The sequence below is a fragment of the Crocodylus porosus genome, unplaced genomic scaffold (assembly GCF_001723895.1).
Source record: "Crocodylus porosus isolate Cpor-Errol unplaced genomic scaffold, CroPor_comp1, whole genome shotgun sequence".
Taxonomy (NCBI): domain Eukaryota; kingdom Metazoa; phylum Chordata; order Crocodylia; family Crocodylidae; genus Crocodylus; species Crocodylus porosus.
Window position 1 is genome coordinate 34,262,640 of NW_017728907.1, and position 17,529 is coordinate 34,280,168.

The following is a 17,529-nucleotide window of genomic DNA, read 5'->3' on the forward strand; positions in this document are numbered from 1 at the left end:
GCTGACCCTTAGTCAACGTTTACCACCTCCTCCACCGCCAACAGCACCAGCGACGTCTGCAGGAGCTCCCCCCGCTTACCGCCACCATGCCCCCCCAGCCTCTGGGGACACAAGTCGTTCATGTTAAAATGGTGTTACAGATGTAACATGCCCCACAAAACAAAATGCACTGACTACTGCCTTGGGCAATATTGATATGCTTCCCTTTAGAGAAAGTATTTAGGGTAACTTACTTTTGTTATAGGGACTGTGGCAGGCATTAAAGTACTCAAATGAGCTGTAGACAAAGATGCTAATGTACCCTTCTGTGACACTGGAGTCATAACTTGAGACTGCTCAAGACATTCAAGTGGTTTCTGTGGAGGATTTTGCTTAGCCTCAGAAGCCCCTGGATCAGACTGCCGAGGTCCTAATAAAAAAAGACTTAAAACAGTTTACAAAAAGAGTACACACTTTTCAATTATATTCCAAACCAATTTATTTCTCTCATGTGACTGCTGTTCATTTTACATGGTTATTTAGAACTATGTGCAGGATAATGTTCCTTATTTTTTAATGCTTATCTACCAGTGGTATATACTGGAGTGCCATAGGTTATCCCTTTTGGGTCTATGTTCCTAATGGAAGAACAAATCGAACAGCATTCATTTTTGATCAGAAGTTCTGGTTCAGACTCCCACCACAAGACAAGAAAATGCTCTGGAAGAGGGAAAGCAAAAAAAACCCACAAAAAACCCACACGCAGTAACCTGTATATATATTCTTTATTAAAACAGCAAAGTGGCAAGCTGGCAAACTACTAATATAGTTACAGATATTTATATTTGTAAACTATCATTTCCTCAAAAGATAGACACAGTAGGTATTCTGGAAATTAGAGCCCCTTCCCCCCGCTCTGCTATTATGAATAAAAAGTGGAACACACAAAAGTTATTGTAATCCTCACTGGCACTAGAACCAGTCAGTGGACAGACTGTAAATGGTGAGAACTTCCCTTGATGAGTTTTTAAAACAGTTCAGTGTTCCAGAAATAAGTTCTCTTAAATAACAGCTACCTCATTTAAGCCTTCTGTTTTGTGTGAGGAATCCAAACAATTAATTCAAATTGTGCTTAGAAGGCAAAGTGGCTGTCCTTACAATTTCCTTGTAGAAACAAGTGCTTCTCTGATTTACAGGACCAGAGCAGATACCTACCAAGGCCCCTGTCCTCAGCTGTATGTGATGATACAGCATAATATTGTAATGGTGATCAACAAGCTAGACAGATAAGCCCAATACATTAGTGATTTTAGACAGGTTTTTGAAACTTTTAGAAGAATGTGTAGGAATAGAATGGCTATGAAAATAATGGATTATTCATTACAACTGACTGATATTAGCTCCAAAAGAGATGAATTTATAGCAGTGACTGGAAGAATTTAAAAATGCCTGAAATTCATTCTATTTAAACCACTGTGTTCCCTGGAAGATGGAAATGGGAAGGGTTGAGAGGGCAGAAAAAGCCGATGTTACCCCCTTGGAACCAAACTCTCTCTCTCCCCCTGCACCCAATGTTTACCATCAGGATAAAACATTAAGTACTTCAAGAAACAGCCAGCCCAAGTATTGTATTGTAAAGAGTTTATTCTTGAGGGGTTCATAGAACAGTTCACTGGCTCTCCTCTTAGGGAAGATCTAGCGCAAGAGAGAGCTCTCCCTTCTATCTTAGAGAAAGATGTCCATGGATTTAGCAAGTATTTCTTGATTTGCAGCAGGCTCAATGATCTTCTTAGCCCACATTTTAGCACCAAATATCATTAAAGTCTGCGCTTGGTTCACAAGCAATGAAGTGCCCAGCAAGCCAAGAGCTCTGACACTTTGCATCTGGCAAGGTTTAACTATATTGCAGCATGTATACATTTGAGTGGAAACAGTTGGCATGGTAGACACTGGACAATAGTTCCTTCGATGAGAGCCTTTAATGGATGTAGGTTTGTTATCCAAAAATTGGATTTAAGAAGCATTGACTAGACCAGAAGCCATGAAGGTTACACTGCACCATAGAACAGCTGTAGCAGGATATTTAGTGGATGCACAGTCTTGTCTCACCTTACCATAAGTCATTAGATGCCCTGTCCACTTGTTAAAAAAGTAAACAGATACAACCAGCTGTGAGACTAGAAAGGATCACTAGAAGGAGTTGGGATAACTGGAGTGCTGTAGCTTCAGCTAAGTCAACCCCCTTGACTAGGGTTAAGAGCTCATGAGCAAGCTTCATCCAATCTGCCAACAAGGGACACAGACCAATAAAAGAGTTGATGCATGTGACATTGGCATTTCTGGAAAGGGTATCTTGTGCATTTGCCGTGCAATTCATTGGAATTCCAAGTAATCGTTGCAATTGTTATCAAGTGTTTTTCTCTGGCAACATTCAGTACACTGAAAGCAGAAGAGTATGATAGTTTAAAAAAGCGGTAAATATTCATTAGCATTTAATGAAAAGCAGCAGCAGGGAAGCTTCAGAAGGGTCAAGTCCTATTCAGAGAGCATAATAGTGCCATTTTATAGAGGCAAAAGTCAGACATGTAGTTCATTTAAGAGGAGAAACATTTTTGTCATCATGAGAAGGAAGAACAGACATTGCTAGGCTTAGTTTATATTTGATTTTTATGAAAAAAAAAAAATCACCACCTTAAGTCACATATTTTTTCCTCATATTTAAGGGTTTTGTTTTTTTTTAAAGATTAACCTGTTCAAGTATACACCCTAAAATTAGTTTCTTGACCCAAGTTCATCTGCTCTTAAGACTAAATAATCTCACAATAGTTGGAAAAGTGGAATGTACGCTAGCTGAGGACTCGAGGGACACTAGCTTTTCTACCTCAGTTCACATGTTTTAAAGACAAGCATAACAAATGCCTGTTTGCTAAAGATCTTAATATTAATAAACACTGATATTAGTAGCCCCTTTTGTCCCCCTTTAAAAAAAAAAATGCTCTCAAAAGAAGTCAGGTGATCAGATCCATTTTTCTAGAAGTGTGATATACCTTTTAATAAAAGATATAAAACTATTCAATATTTTTAATCAAGGACACACAAAAATTTGAGACCTATAGGTGGAAGCCAAAGTTACTTGACCCTCAGAAGAGGCTTACAGACTTGCCTGCACCTGCACCTCTTAGTACTTACTAATATTTTTCTATTTTTTACTTCTAACTCCCTAATTTGACTGAACCAGTTAGTTCTGAAATGCAATCCAAATTTCATCTCCTAATATATTTTTGTCAGTGTTCATGAAAGGAACAGTGACCCGAGGAGGAAAAAAAAAATCACAACTCTACTGTAGCCCTACTACCAGAACTGTTAAGTAGCAATACAGCTTGTTCTCGAAACTCATATCAACAGAATATTAAGTTGTTTTAGCTAGAAGCGACAGAATTCATTGGGTTATTTAGCTACCAGAAACCTTGAAACAGATTTTTCCCTCCTGCCTGTTGTGTTCCTAAAACAGTGTTGTTGTCACATGAAAGTGTACAATAGTGTCAACCCTTATGTTGCTTTGAAAGTAGAGTGGCCAGTTCATAGGATGGAGATTGTATTTAACTTAATGGCTGTATGTAAACTTCCCCTGCAACTCCTTCCAGAAACAAACGAGTAACTGAGTTTACATTTAGCTTACTGTTAAGCTATTAATGCAATACTTAACTCAATATTACCTTCTGGTTTCTTTCCTTTTCTCTTCCCTTTATTGGCAATTGCTATTTTCTCTTCTGGTGGCATGTGCGCCAATTTCTGCATGAATACTTTTTCTAATGCTTGGGCCATGAACACAATGTCGTCACCTGGCTGCAAGATATAAATTTGTAGATTGCAGAATATAGGAGACAAGGTAATACTAGACATTCATCTTCTATATGAAGTTATGGGATAGTCTTATTACAGAAGTTGCCACACCAAAAACAAGAAAGGGATTACAAACGTCCCAACTAATTCCAGTGAAAGCTATCTTCATGTTGAAAGCTTAAATGTTTTTCCCACTGTACCCTGGAGCACCTTTCCAATTCCCTTCTGTGCTTCTCTAAACATCCCACCCTCACAGTGAGGAAAAGTGTGATCCACTTCAAAACTGCTCCAAGGATGTAACTGAGACTAGCTGGTAAGTGTCTTAATATGCTGTTTATGCTTGAAGATCTTTACCAGTTATTTTATATTACAAAGTGCATCTAATCAGAAAAAGCAAGGAGCATAGAATTAGCAATAGTTGGCTGGCTCTGAATATCAGTTAAATGGGTTGTGTAGAACAGTGTTCTAGTGGATACAATGCCAAAGCCTTCATACAGACACCACACGAGGAGTAGGTAGAGCTTTGCCTAGTTTCTTTAAGTATAAATAAATGCTAGAGACCAAATGCCACATTTACACAAGTCTAAGATGAGACTATCCCCACTATTCAACATGGGGAGGGGGGAGGGGAAGTCTCATATATTCAAGTACAAGCAGAGGAAGGAAGCTTCTAGCCATGGCTGCAGCCTTGAGGTCAGGGTCAGAGCTGCAGGCATGGCCTCCTCCTCACCTGCCCTTGTAGCCTCTGCTTACCTCCATCTTGCAGCTCCAGTTGGGGTCCTGCTCCATCTGGGGATAGGGAGGACAGAACATGTACTGCCTCTGCCCCCAGCCCAGCCAGGCAGTGGCAGCTCTGACTCCAGGGCTGGGGCTTAAGCCGCCAGACACCCTGACAGCTGCATGGCCAGGCTGGGGACAAGGAACACAGAGCATGCACTGGTCTCCAGCTGGAGCTGCAAAAGGGAAAGTAAGTAGCAGCAGGGCGCAAGGGCAGAGATAGGGCGGGGGAATGTGGAGAAAGGGACAGGTACTCAGAGGTGCAGGCAGTGCGAGGAGTAGCAGGCCGAGTTAGATCAGACTCCTGCCACCTGCCCCACTACCACTGGACTTCCCCCCTCCCCCCCCCCACTGCTTGCCCCGCTACAGGGGTTGAGGGAGGGTGGGAAATGAATTCAAGATGACCCTCCAAATACAAGATCCTAAACCATGAAAAAAGTTACAACAAATGTATACATTTTTCATGTCTGGAATCTAATTTATTGGGGGGGGGGGGGGAAGGGAGGAGAAAGGGGTCCATCTTAAAATTCAAATACATCTTGAATTTGGGTAAATATGGTATATCCTTTTAAAAATGATATGCATTTTCACTAAAGCATAAAAGAAATGGTGGCTACGTAACCCAGCTACATAAATAGCTAATATTTTCAGACTTGTTTCTATTCTCTGTTAATAGAAGCGATTGTCAATAAAGCCATTTTGATAATCTACATACCTTGTTATACAGATAGCAATTTGTGAACATTGTTTTGAAGTCTTCGATGCAGTCTGTAGCTTTTGTGTAATAGTTGTGTTCCAAACGTTTCTTAATTGTGCTCAAGTCCATGGGTTTCTTAATGATATTATAGTAATCCTGCAGTTTTGAAAGAGGTTCATTCTCAAGATACACAAAATTGCTTATTTAAAGAGATTAGATGCACATTCTTGTAAGTTAGTTACAATGGCAAACTTTTGTTCTCCTTCTGTTTGTACATCTAAGTTTATTCAAAGAAGGTTTCCCTTCAGATTTTTAAATTGCAAGTGGTCACAACCATAAAGGTACTATGGAACTTCACTTCTCTACCTTATACTTTATTGGTAGCTCTCCTGCAATAGGCTGGGGGGCATCCATTTCAATAGTTTGAGGTCTATTGGGATAAGTAGCTCTTTTACCAGGGAAAATGCTATACAAAAGACCCATCAGCAAATCTCTAAAAAGTTAGAGGTAAAAGCAAGCATTTCCATTTTCCAGATGGAGAAAGAGATGAGAGCTTTGGAACCATTACCCAGTCAGATGCTCTATCCAGAGGGCTGTTGCCCCTTCTACATGGCTATGTAAGTGCAATGATGGGCAGATGATAGTGCTAGTGAACTGATTAATACTAGTAAAGTTATTTTTAAAATCAAGTCTACTTCTGGGATAGAACATACTTAATCCTTGGGCTAGGAGACATTGGGACCTCCCAAATACATAAATGGTTAAAGTTTTCAGACTTGTTTTGCAGTCCCATTAGTTAGCTTGCACATAATTCCTGTTATTAGTGGGGATCTTTGAAGCAGTCAGAACTAGTCATTGATCCACTTTATTAAAGACAGAAAGCCAAATACTTCACAATGCAGATAGTGTTTCTAATACAGAGGTGACCAGTCTGTATCATGCATGCTACAGGTGGAACAAGAGCCTCTGTGTGGGATGTAGCAGACTGAAGAGGGGATAGACAGCACCGTGGCTGACAGAGCAGCAGATTAGGCAGGCGAAGGGAATCAGAGTGGCACTTAGGAATGGTTTGGGGCTAATTTGTAGCACATCCACAAAAAAAGTTGCCCCCTATTACTCTAGCATAAATGACCAGTGGACTTGTAGAGCTAAATATCAATATTGTGACATGAATTCCTTCTGTCCATTTCTGGAATCAGAATATCAGTATAAACCTTCCCTGTCCTTGTCATGAGGCCTGAAAATTTATTGTTGACCATGCAAGGGTTGAAGCTACACAAATTGTAATACATGCATTTAGAAATATAAGTGGCTGCTATGGAAATCTGAAGAGGCAGAACTGGCCTGAGGCTAGCTACAATTCTTGCTGCAACTGATTAAATGACCTTGAATATTCATCTCAAGTGACAGTTCCTCCCCAGAACAAAAGATGCAGCCAAAACAGATTCAGAGAGACAGTCACTGTAACAGTGCCTTTAGACAAACTGACCAAATAAGTTTGTCAAGAGAAAGATCCAGATAAAAGGTTGTCTGCTCCAAATAAAACCAGTGATTTGAAGGGACTAGTTTTGAGAAAATTTTAAGAACTAGAAGGTATGTTGCAGCTAGAACTAGGAAAGGGAGACTATACGAATTCAACAAGCCTAAACAATAGTGAAGAAAATATAAAGTTTACTTAGAATTTAATAATACAGAGTTAAGAAATTATTGAAACTGACTTCAGCATTTCTCAGGCTGTTAGAAGTTATAACCATACTAATAATAGATACTTTGATTTGGCTGCCAAATGGAAATAATGCTTTGGCTTGATCAGAAACTGGAGTTTCAGAATATTTGACAACTATTGCGTCATATAAAACATAGGCTTTTATACAGTTTTAATAAAATGGAAATTCTAGATTTTCAGTAAGATGTTAACAGAACTGGAGCAAGAAACTTAACCCAAGAAGGCTTGCTCCTTGGGAGGATATCCTAGTTGTTTGCCTATACGGTCATTCACGTTCAGTGAGAATTTGACAGAATGGAATGGTTTCAGACAAGAGATGGACAGAGAAGCTTAGAGCACCTATACATGAGCAGGGAGGTTGCTCAGATACATTGTAATTGCAGCTCGTTGGAGCAGACTCAGTTAAATAGTCTGCTGGAGTGTGATAATTACCATGCTTCAGCATCTCATGCTTCAGTGTCCCTGCACTTTAAAATGGTAGTGGCAGTGCTTTATCCAAACCTCATTCAATGAGCTTTAGATAAAAGTGCCCCTGCCACTGCTGTTTTGAAGCATGGGGATGCCAATACACAAGAAGATCTGGGTGCTTTAATTAAAGAAGTTCTTGAAGCTGCTGTAAATAAAGCACCCAGTACTCTCGCCCCACTCCCAGAGCACATGTATAGGAGCGCACACTCTTAGGAGACCAGGGATTAGGGCTGTCTCCTGGTAGGTGAAAGATACCAGGAGACAGCCCTAGTCCCTGCACAGTATTAGAGAGGAAATCTGCACTTGGCTCTCCCATATCTACGCAAGTTTCCAGACAACTCAGTTATAGGGTGAGGCAGGTGGCCTTTTGCAAACAGTTAAAGTCTCCTTGCAAACTTAACCCACTCCAAAAAAACAAACATACAGGCACATTCTAGGATAGAGAGAAAAGGAAGTCAGCTCTTTGCTTGAAGTTTTGCAAACTTCTTTGGCAATGAAGCTGGAACCCCCACTTCAAGGCAAGATATTTAAAAACCCACACACTTCTGGTGTGGGAAAGGAAAAAAGGCAATTATAATATGCATAAGGGGTTCAGTGATAGATTGTAAGAACAGTTAGATGATCAAGGTAAAGGTAAGAGTATAAAAGAAAACCAATGTTATTGAGAAGATCGCTCAGAGGAAGAATAGTAGTTATTCACTCCAGAAGAATGAAGGGAACGTTCAAAAACTTGACATTACAAAGTGTAGGACTAGTGAAAGGAAATGCATTGCATGGTGGTCACTGTTTGTGGAACTCATTATTATAGGAGACAGAGAGACACTCCTAGAACTAAAAAAGATGATAAGTTTGTAGATAAGTAAATGTTTCAAATACCGGATATCATAAAAAGTAAGTGATTTGGAAAGGATAAAATCCCCCCATGCTTCAGTATATAAACCAAGATACTGAGGCCTAGGAAGCAGCTTTTCATAAAAAGACATTATTGCCTACCAGACTCCCTTCAAGGTTCTCTCTCTGAATCTAGTTCTGGCCCTTGCTTAATGTCATAGATTAAAATCGATGATTCAGAACCATGCCAGTTCCTAGGTTTAACTCTTAATATGTAGGGAACTTAGAAAAAATAATCTTCAGTACCCATGAAGCTTTAAAATGCATTACCCAATGTACTGTGCATTGGAATTGTTATAAAAGAGGATAAAAATCAGTTGCCTTTTGGTGTATTACACAGTTAGTTTCTAATATTTTAAGATATGGAAATTGTCTTTAATTTTGGTGAAAGTAGTAGAAAGATTTTAGATAGATTTGATGTCAACTTTACTGTCTCCAAAAAGTAGCCAAGTCAGATTAGTTGCCTGATACTTCCTATTATATCATAATATTGCGATTCGTGTATAAAGGCCTTTTCCAAGATTGTTTCATATTTCTGTGAGGCATAAATTAAAAAAAACTCAGTCCAGAGGAAACTGCACGTGGCATTTTAAAGCCACCTTTACCCCTTCTAGCATTGGTTTTCACAGAGAGCTGGAAAGACCCTGGAATAACATGGCTAATGGACCTAGATTTCAAAATGCAGCAGAATCTTTCTGGATTAAAAAACACAAAACAAAAATTAAATCTTCTAGTACCGAAATTTCAATTTACTCCTAAGGCCCAACTTATTTTACAGGTTATTAAGGTTGCCATATAATACCAGACTGAATTCTTACTGGAAGGTTTAGTGCAACAGCATCGACAGGCTGGTGAAATGGCCAGGAAAAGTTGTGCTTCCACACAGCTTTCATGACTATCTTCTGCAGATATTGAAGTTGATTTGTTAGACAACCATTGTTTTTAGGATTTATGTATTCTGGTGGTAGAGGATTAACAATAGTTGAACGGTGCTGGTTTGGAACAGACATCTTTAGTAGGTTTCTGTAGTCATGTGTTTCAAGGTCTTTATTATAGGCTAAACCTGGAGGAAGGAAGCAAGGCAAAAAACAAAACTTATGATTTTTGGAACATAGTGGGAGAAACAAAAAGGTCACATAGTTGAGACTTTGACGCTTGTGGAAAGGCTAGCTATGGTTAAGCAAACTATTTCCAATATCAACAGTCAAATTCAGAATAGGAAGTATTGTTATTTTGGCTTGCCTTTTGGTACCTGTAGGCAGTGCACTGTTCATTAATCTAAAATAGTGCTGACACTTAAATGTGTCTTCCTCTTAACCAGTTAGAGTTTAACTTTTAAGTTGTGCAATTTATAAACTTAAATTCAAATTCTGGGTTCAACAGGAAATACTTTATTTAATCTTATATCCCCTCCTACCCCCCCGCCAAATATCTTTTAATGAAACAGTTAAAGCTTACAGCCTTCTTAGGGCCATAGATACAACATTTAGCAACAACATGGATGTGCAAGACCAGTCAAATATCGCTCAAGCTGAGAAGTGTAATCTTAAATCATAGAAGCCATGAATAATTGAGACTGGAAAACAAAATGAAAAAAAACCCAAAAACCTCCAGAATTTTGAACCCTTGCCTTAGCAGGACACCAACATCCCTCGCCCCCCTACTTTACCAGTGGCAGTTTAGCATGTTCTCAGTGTCTTTTAGTTTGGGTAGTTTTAGGAATGTTTGGCTCATGCAAGTGCTCGTCTGTTAGGGTAGGAATGATTCTGCCTTGGGCAGAGGCTGTTGGACTAAATGAATACCCTTCCCATTCCCTTTCCTAGCATCCCACTGCAAGATGAATTGAAAAGTTAACCTTGTTCACTGCTCCCTGTACTATCTGTTTCTCCATTTACAATCTTTGTAGGTCACCAGTTTGCTCAAATGATTTGTTCTCCTTTTTATTAATATTCTTCCTTAAAGGAAAAAAAAAAAAAACAACCTTAATTTTTATTTTTTTAAACTCTCACACAGATGGAATGAAATTCTTTGCTATTGACTTCAATCAGGCCACCTTGCATTAATTTCAGGGGGGAAAAGGACATCAATTGTAATACACAGATGACTAGATAAAGTCTTTAATTAGGGAGAAAACAAAAACATCTACATAGCTATATATGATTCTATGAACTGACACCTAGAGGTTAGGACTATAGCAACAAAGAGCTGGAAAATTTTCTGTTTGTATTCAGAAAATTCTCAGGGAAGTTTTCCTTTACATGAAACTTGGTGTAGACATTTGAGCCATGGAAAGCTAAACAGATTTTCCACTGCTCTGCAGTTAGGATGTAGATTTACATACGTGTTCCAGGTCTGCTATAGACTAGAAGTCTATCATCACCATCCTGAGTTCTCCAAGAAGCCACCTCAGTAATGACACAAATGATCATATATAAAAAAAAGTGTGGGGGGAGCGATTTTAAGAATAAATGCTGACTTTGATGGCTTGCTTTTGAAGTTGGAAAATGTGCATGGAGATGCAAAGGGGACAGTTACATATAAACAAGGCTGTGAAAATTCTCTGTAATGCTACAGATACAGTTCTCAAATACCATCTTAGAGCAGTCAAAGTCTGATAAATGGACATTGCCAGAAATTGCATGTAGTCAGTTGACCAATATTAAGTTGTATGGTACACTTACTCAGTCTTGCATGAATATGAACTTGTTTAAGTACATGCTGCTGTACTACCCCGCAATGTAAATTACAGGGCTAGGTATCAAAGTTGGAAGGTTAAGAGAACACACAAAACAAGAAGTCTCCTTTTCTTTACTACGTTGGGAGACTATTTCTGCATCTTGTTGACAGACAACTATATTAAAAAGGTAAAATAAAATTATTTCCAAGTGTTTGTATCAATGTGAACGTTTAAAAAAAATCAGAAGCTGCATGTCATTTTCTACTGACCTTGTCAAAGGAAATATTATCTATTCACTTCTCAAATAATCTTACCTACTTTCTGCTCACAAGCTGATAAAACCATTTTTAATCTTGGAATACAGTGGGATGTGAAACTTTAGGAGTTATTGTTAGCTTTGAGTACTCGCCTTGTTAAGATGTTTCACCTTTCCCACATTCTTATCCATGAGAATAGCTTCTCTCATTTTTCCATTTGAAGAGACATGCATCTCACTGCTCTTCTAGAAAAAGAACTGTTTCAATTTCTCCCCCATGTGTTCAATCTGTTTACTTACAGAAAGTGGAAGACATTTCAAAATGAACAGCACTGTCATTAAGCTTAGTGGGAAAAAAAAATTGTTTTACATATTTCTACACAAAATTTTAGTCTAGTTTTGTGAACAATTCCAGAGATTTTACTAAAAACTAAAGTTTCAAGCTTGAACAAACAAGAACTAGGTCGTCAATATGCCATTTTGCCAAGGCGCTGTGTCAGAACAGGGTAGCCTGAAGGCCACATCTAACCTCCAGGGTATGGAACTGAAGCTCCTGGGCTCCCTATTTAGGTGCTACTCACCCCACAGCTCAAGCTGTTTGTGTCTCCCAGCTGCGTGTCCCTCTGGCTTTCTCTGCCTGCCCTTGCCCCTAGGGATTGGGCAAGGCCAAGGGAGTCCACAGCCACATGGCTTATGGGTTGCTGGGGATCCCAGTCAGCACAGTGTGGGGGTGCCAGCAGGGTATAGTGAAGTCACATGTTGTGCAGCAGGTAGTATGTGGAATAGTCCTGGGTACAACCATAAACTGTATCCAATTGGAAAGCCTGGTGGCAATGTGGTAGGACTATTCATGGCAAAATAGCCATTATAAAATATGAATGTTGCAACCTCCAGAGTAAGGCAAGTATAGGGCACTTCAAAGCACTGTCCCCCACTCCTTGGTTGAAGAAAGGCTAAGGGACATCAGTCACCCCAACAGAAACATACCCTTCCTGAGGCATTAGGTAGTCAGCAGCAGTTCTCATTTGTAGCTCTTTGGCAGAAGCTACAACCATTGAGGAACTGAACATCTGGACTCAGAATGCAAAGGCCAGACTGTCTCAATGGTTTAAAGGTGGGGTAGTAGGTCTTAGGCATTCTCTACTCCTCCATACTCTTGCCTAGGCATATGCATTGAATGTCTTGGTGCGATGGCTGCAAGCCTCCATAAGCAGATTCATCAGGCTCCTAACTAAACTTCTTATATATACACACACACCATGATCCAAAGGATTAACAGTTGCCTACTAGTGTGGGGCAGCATGCAGGGCATAGGGGTCTCTGCAGCATGTGGCTGTGAAGGGGGTGTGTGTGTGGCCCCAGCCACTCAAATTGGACAACCCTATATCAGAATATATCTTAATAAAATAAGTCAGTTTGATTAAGTTGATTATTAAATAGGTTATGGAAATAGCTGTCACCAGAGTTACATAACTATGTAAAACAACAACACTGATATGCAAGCAAGTGCTTGACCTTGAACAAAGACTAAAATGAGAACTTGTTTTTAGGTTGCATCAAGCCTTCCCCCCCAAAAATAGTACCATGAAAATTATTTCTAAGCTGGAGAATCATTGGAAGACCAAAGTACAAAGAGGCTGAACTTATTGCATAACAAATCTCAAAAGCCAAGGTAAATTGAATACTGCTCATATCCCACACCAAGAGGCAAACTGAAGGCGAGCTGATGCAGCTGTCAGACAGCCTGAAACAAGAGTTTGAAGTTAACGTGCAACTGCAGCTGCCTTTTATCTTAGTATTATTTCTGTGGACTGAGACAGAGGTGTTAACTGTTCCTCAAGAAAATGCTTATTCAAAAGACTAAATACAGTGGCAGATACAGGGGTAGGTTGTTTGAAAACATAAGTTTTCATGAGCTGAAGCTCACTTCATGAGATGTGCAAGGATATGCACAAAGGATCTCTCACAAAAAGAAATTTGAATACAAAAGCGAAAGGGAGGGGCAGAAAGGGAGAGAAGGGGGCAGTAATGGAGGGGGCAAACCAAGCCATAGAAGCAAAGGAGTCACAAAAAACTAATCCAGGTAATGGGATAAGAATGCCTAGTCCCTTTTAAAACCATACTTAACACAATGCAGCCTGTGGATGATTTCATATTCCACAATTTCCTGTTCAAATCTGTTTGTAAAGGTTTGCTGCCTGAGAACAACCACCATTAATTTCCCTGGACACTCCTCTGAGCTAAAGCGTTTTCCCCCAGGACTGCACGTCTTCCTGCAACTGACGTCAGATTCATGTTTAGGGATCATCCTGTCTGTTCAACGGGGCACTGCGAGTGTGTTATGGCATATGACACTGGTAGAATTGCAAGTGAATGAGCCTTAGAGATCATAATCAATATTATTCAGTCCAGTGATGATGTAGTCTGTATTGATATTGGGGCACAGAGGACATCTGGGTCTGTTTGCAAGGCCTGATGCCTCAGTGAAACTGGGGGTTAGGCAACCTATTGCTTCAGAAATGCTGTTTAAAGTTGGGGGCTGCCCCTAAACCAGGACAGATTTGTCCTCCACAACTGCTTGCAGACCAACTCTTCCTGGAAAAGAATAACAGAGATCACTAACGATGAATCTCGGGTGTTCAAACTAGGGGCTTTAGATGATAAACAAAAGGGACCAGAGAAATGCTGTTGTCCTTGTCTTGGGATTGGTATTGTAACATGTCTGAGTCTGACTTTATTGAGTCAAACGGCTGTAATTGTAAGAATCCCCGCTCCAGATCCTTAAAAGGTGTTCACCCCAGTCAGTGGGATCGGAGCAGATACTGTTGCAATGCAGAACTTGTCTGTAGATGGAGTAAATAAACTAAGCACATCGCAAGATCCACCAAGTACAGAGCATCTTTATCTTGGATAAATTAATATTCTTTATCTAGGATAGGCCTAAGGAAACTCCAGCTGAGCCATCGTAGTCCCTCCACATCTCCAACGGCTCCAACTGCCATGGAATCTTTCCCTTCCAACCGCTCCAAGCAGAAGCCCAAGAAGTGGCAGAGTCAATGTACTGTCCATTACTGCTCAGTCAGCATCTTGCAATAGATAATTTACATTTTCCCCATTTGGAGTCACAGAAGAAACATCCATTTAGCTTACCAGAGTCCCTCAGATGCCAAATAAAACTGAAAGGTGGGGGGAGGGGAAGCTGATACAGGGGACAGAAGTTTAAGACCCCATATGCTAGTAGGCACATGGCATTTACTTAAGGGTCCCAATAGTAAGGGGAGAAAGAGATAGTTATAGCAGAATCCAGGACGTGGAAGACCAGAAACCGTGCATAAAGCTTTCTGTTACGTCACTAGAAGCAGCCCTAGACACAAGGGAGGCAGGTTTTATGGATTTGGCTTCCTTTCCATATAACCCTTATGGTGTATGTTCCACGACAGGCTGCCATGTATAAAGATCTGAATGAAGATCACATTTGTGTACTAACAATAATATACACATACAAGAGGCAAGTCACTGCCCATTGAATAACTGGAGTTGAACTTCAGGCATACTAGTTAATATTTACATGAGCAGTGCTCTCCAGCTTCACAACAGCCATGCTCTTCAAGCAGAAGGCAAAGTGCTTTATAGAGGAAAGCAGGCCAGTGGCAGAGCTAGGGTAGGGACAGGGAAGGGGAGAGACACAGGGAGAAAGCTCACGGTCACACAAGTCTCACATTCAAGTGCATGACTTGTCTTCCTACACAAAATGGTGTTTCTTTTTGCCAGACGCAAAGGAAATTTAATAGCCGTGCACAAATCATTCTCCAGCTGCAGGTAAAGGCAGATTTTTCTCCTTAAATTGTAGGAAGGCATCTTTACTTTTAAAAATTGATATTTAAGTCATTTTCCTTTGATCCAGTCATAAGCCTATTAACCAGACAAGAAGGTGCAGAAGTAGTAAATTAAGATGTTTTCTAATATATTTAGTTTGCTACAATAAAGAGTGCTGAAAAAACCCAAAACACAAAAACAGAGAAACTTACGAATACAACAGTTTAAAAATGGGGTTTCCATCAGGGAACTATTATTACATCTACACCAAGAAGTTAAACACACACACACACACACACACACGCGTGCACCCTTTATGGTACATTCCTTTGGTTTAAAATACACTTTTTTTTTTGTATATTAAACGCAGAGATTAGTTCAAATTGCATCCAGCAAAACTGAGGTTTTTCTGAACTACTGCCCTCCAGCTATGAGAGTACAGTATTGCCAACCCCCAGGCGTGCAAAAAATGCTGACTAAGGCTCCCAGAAAGTCATAAGATTTTTAGAGGATGAAGAGTTTTGGGTTCTTTTAAAAACCAGAAGGCAAAGGATGTTTAGTTCAACCTGATTTAGACTTTATTTTAAAATGAACACTACATCACTCCAAATTTGTGTTTTTTAGAAAAAATAAAACCCAACCCCCCTACACACAAGCCACTAGAGACAATATGCACATAACATTTTTGAAAAGTGGCAAAGCTGTTAAGAGATTTTAGTTTATTTGTTCATTATAGTTAAGATTAAGTAGTCTGCTGGAAGAATCTTGTGAGAGGAGAAGGAAGAAAGGGAAGCTTTCCCTTTGTTAGTACATGGTTGTTTTTTTGTCTACCTTCCTGGAAATTCACATTTTCAGTCAGGAACAGCAACACACACACATATATGACAAATAATGAGGTTTTATTACTATATCCTGTAGCAAATTCTTATTTAACCAAACAGTTTCTATAGAAAAGTCCCAAAAGGCTGATATAGCTGCTATCAGAAACCAGTCAGCTTCTCACCATTCCCAGTCACCCACTGAAAAACAAAATGCAGCCCTAACAAAAACCCACCCAAACCTTTGCTACAGCCTCAGAAAAATCATCTTAACTCACCATTTCTTTTCCCACAAAGAAGAGAAAGAGGACCAGAGTCCTGGAGAAGAAAGAGGCTACCTTATTATAATTCTACCCTCTCCCCTTTCCACTATAATGTAGGTACAAATTAAGAATCCCAAATTGCAGTTTTCATCCCTAACCCATTAAGGTTTCATTATTATGAAAAGGAAACAGCTGCAAAAAGGCTAGGAGTCAATTGTTACCACCTTAGCTGTTACACCCTGTGACCCAGCCATGCATTAGTTAGTCAGCAAAACACTTGGGAAAAGGTGAAACCTAGTCTCACTTGGATTCAGATCATTTTTATCTTCTCCTAACTCCCTCTAATTTCTAATATTTCTGTAAAGAGCAAATACTTCCATTGCACTGATAATATTTGGGTAAAGATGAATCCTGGTACAGCAGAGAAGGTAAGCTTGGATCAGCCAGGTTTTTGTCCACAATCCTTCAAAATCAATTGCTTCAATAAAATAATAATAATAAAAATGAATTACATGAGTTGAACTGGTGCACTTTACAAATGTAGCTTCTCATATGGCTACATCACAAAAACTTGGAACCAGCATTTGCAATCTGCCAGTTCCTGCAAATATTATCCAGCCAGAAATTGTTATATAAACTAAGAAAACAAGTTTTGCTTTTACTCTTCCACCTAAAAATTGAGCCAGAATACATTTTGGAAGAAAAAAGTTGCAAAAAGTAAGATTTGTCTTGTGTCTCCTACATTCAGCTGAGTCATGGGGCTTGGGGGTCAAAAACTGCCTCAACTGAGCAGCAAGCACTAAATTCTTTTTCTTTTAAGGTATGTTGCACTGGGATGTGCCAATATCTGGGAATGATTTAGCCTGTAAGAATAGGTAGACTTTTCCTCTTTTTTGATGGTAGTAGTATGGGACTGAGCATAAAAAGACAGCAAGAATCTGTTTTTGGTCTTTATTCCTTTAGAAGTTAGTTAGATATGCCAGGTAATGCTGCAACTGTGGAAACCCTCAACTAAAAATAATATTGGCTTTATTTACAATTAGTTGGAAAGCTACAGTTTGAAATGATAATTGCTTTGATGTATAACTGATGCTAATTTAAGAGTATAGTACAATAATACCTAGTTTAATTTAAAGTTGATGAAAACATGGCTTAAATTGTTTCTTGCATTCTCAAAGCTGGGCAGACATAATGCTAGCTATTTATTTTACAGCAATAAAATACCTCTCAGTTAAGACTTTGATTATCATGGTGAACTTGAATTATACTATTAATTTTTATTCCCTCTCTATCTCTCACTTGCACACACACGTGTGTG

General features: G+C 39.5%; 1 protein-coding gene across 1 annotated transcript in view; it reads right to left on the reverse strand.

The window, feature by feature from the left end:
• Window positions 1-16,358, reverse strand: part of BRDT (bromodomain testis associated) — a 53,465-nt gene extending 37,107 nt beyond the window's left edge. The window contains exons 1-5 of the mRNA XM_019530601.1: window positions 16,227-16,358; window positions 9,200-9,444; window positions 5,315-5,452; window positions 3,696-3,825; window positions 234-409 (exon numbers count right to left, since the gene is read on the reverse strand). Of these exons, the coding sequence (XP_019386146.1) occupies window positions 234-409; window positions 3,696-3,825; window positions 5,315-5,452; window positions 9,200-9,391 (636 nt within the window). The 5' untranslated portion in view covers window positions 9,392-9,444; window positions 16,227-16,358. The remainder of the gene's footprint in view (window positions 1-233; window positions 410-3,695; window positions 3,826-5,314; window positions 5,453-9,199; window positions 9,445-16,226) is intronic.
• Window positions 16,359-17,529: the final 1,171 nt, after the last annotated feature.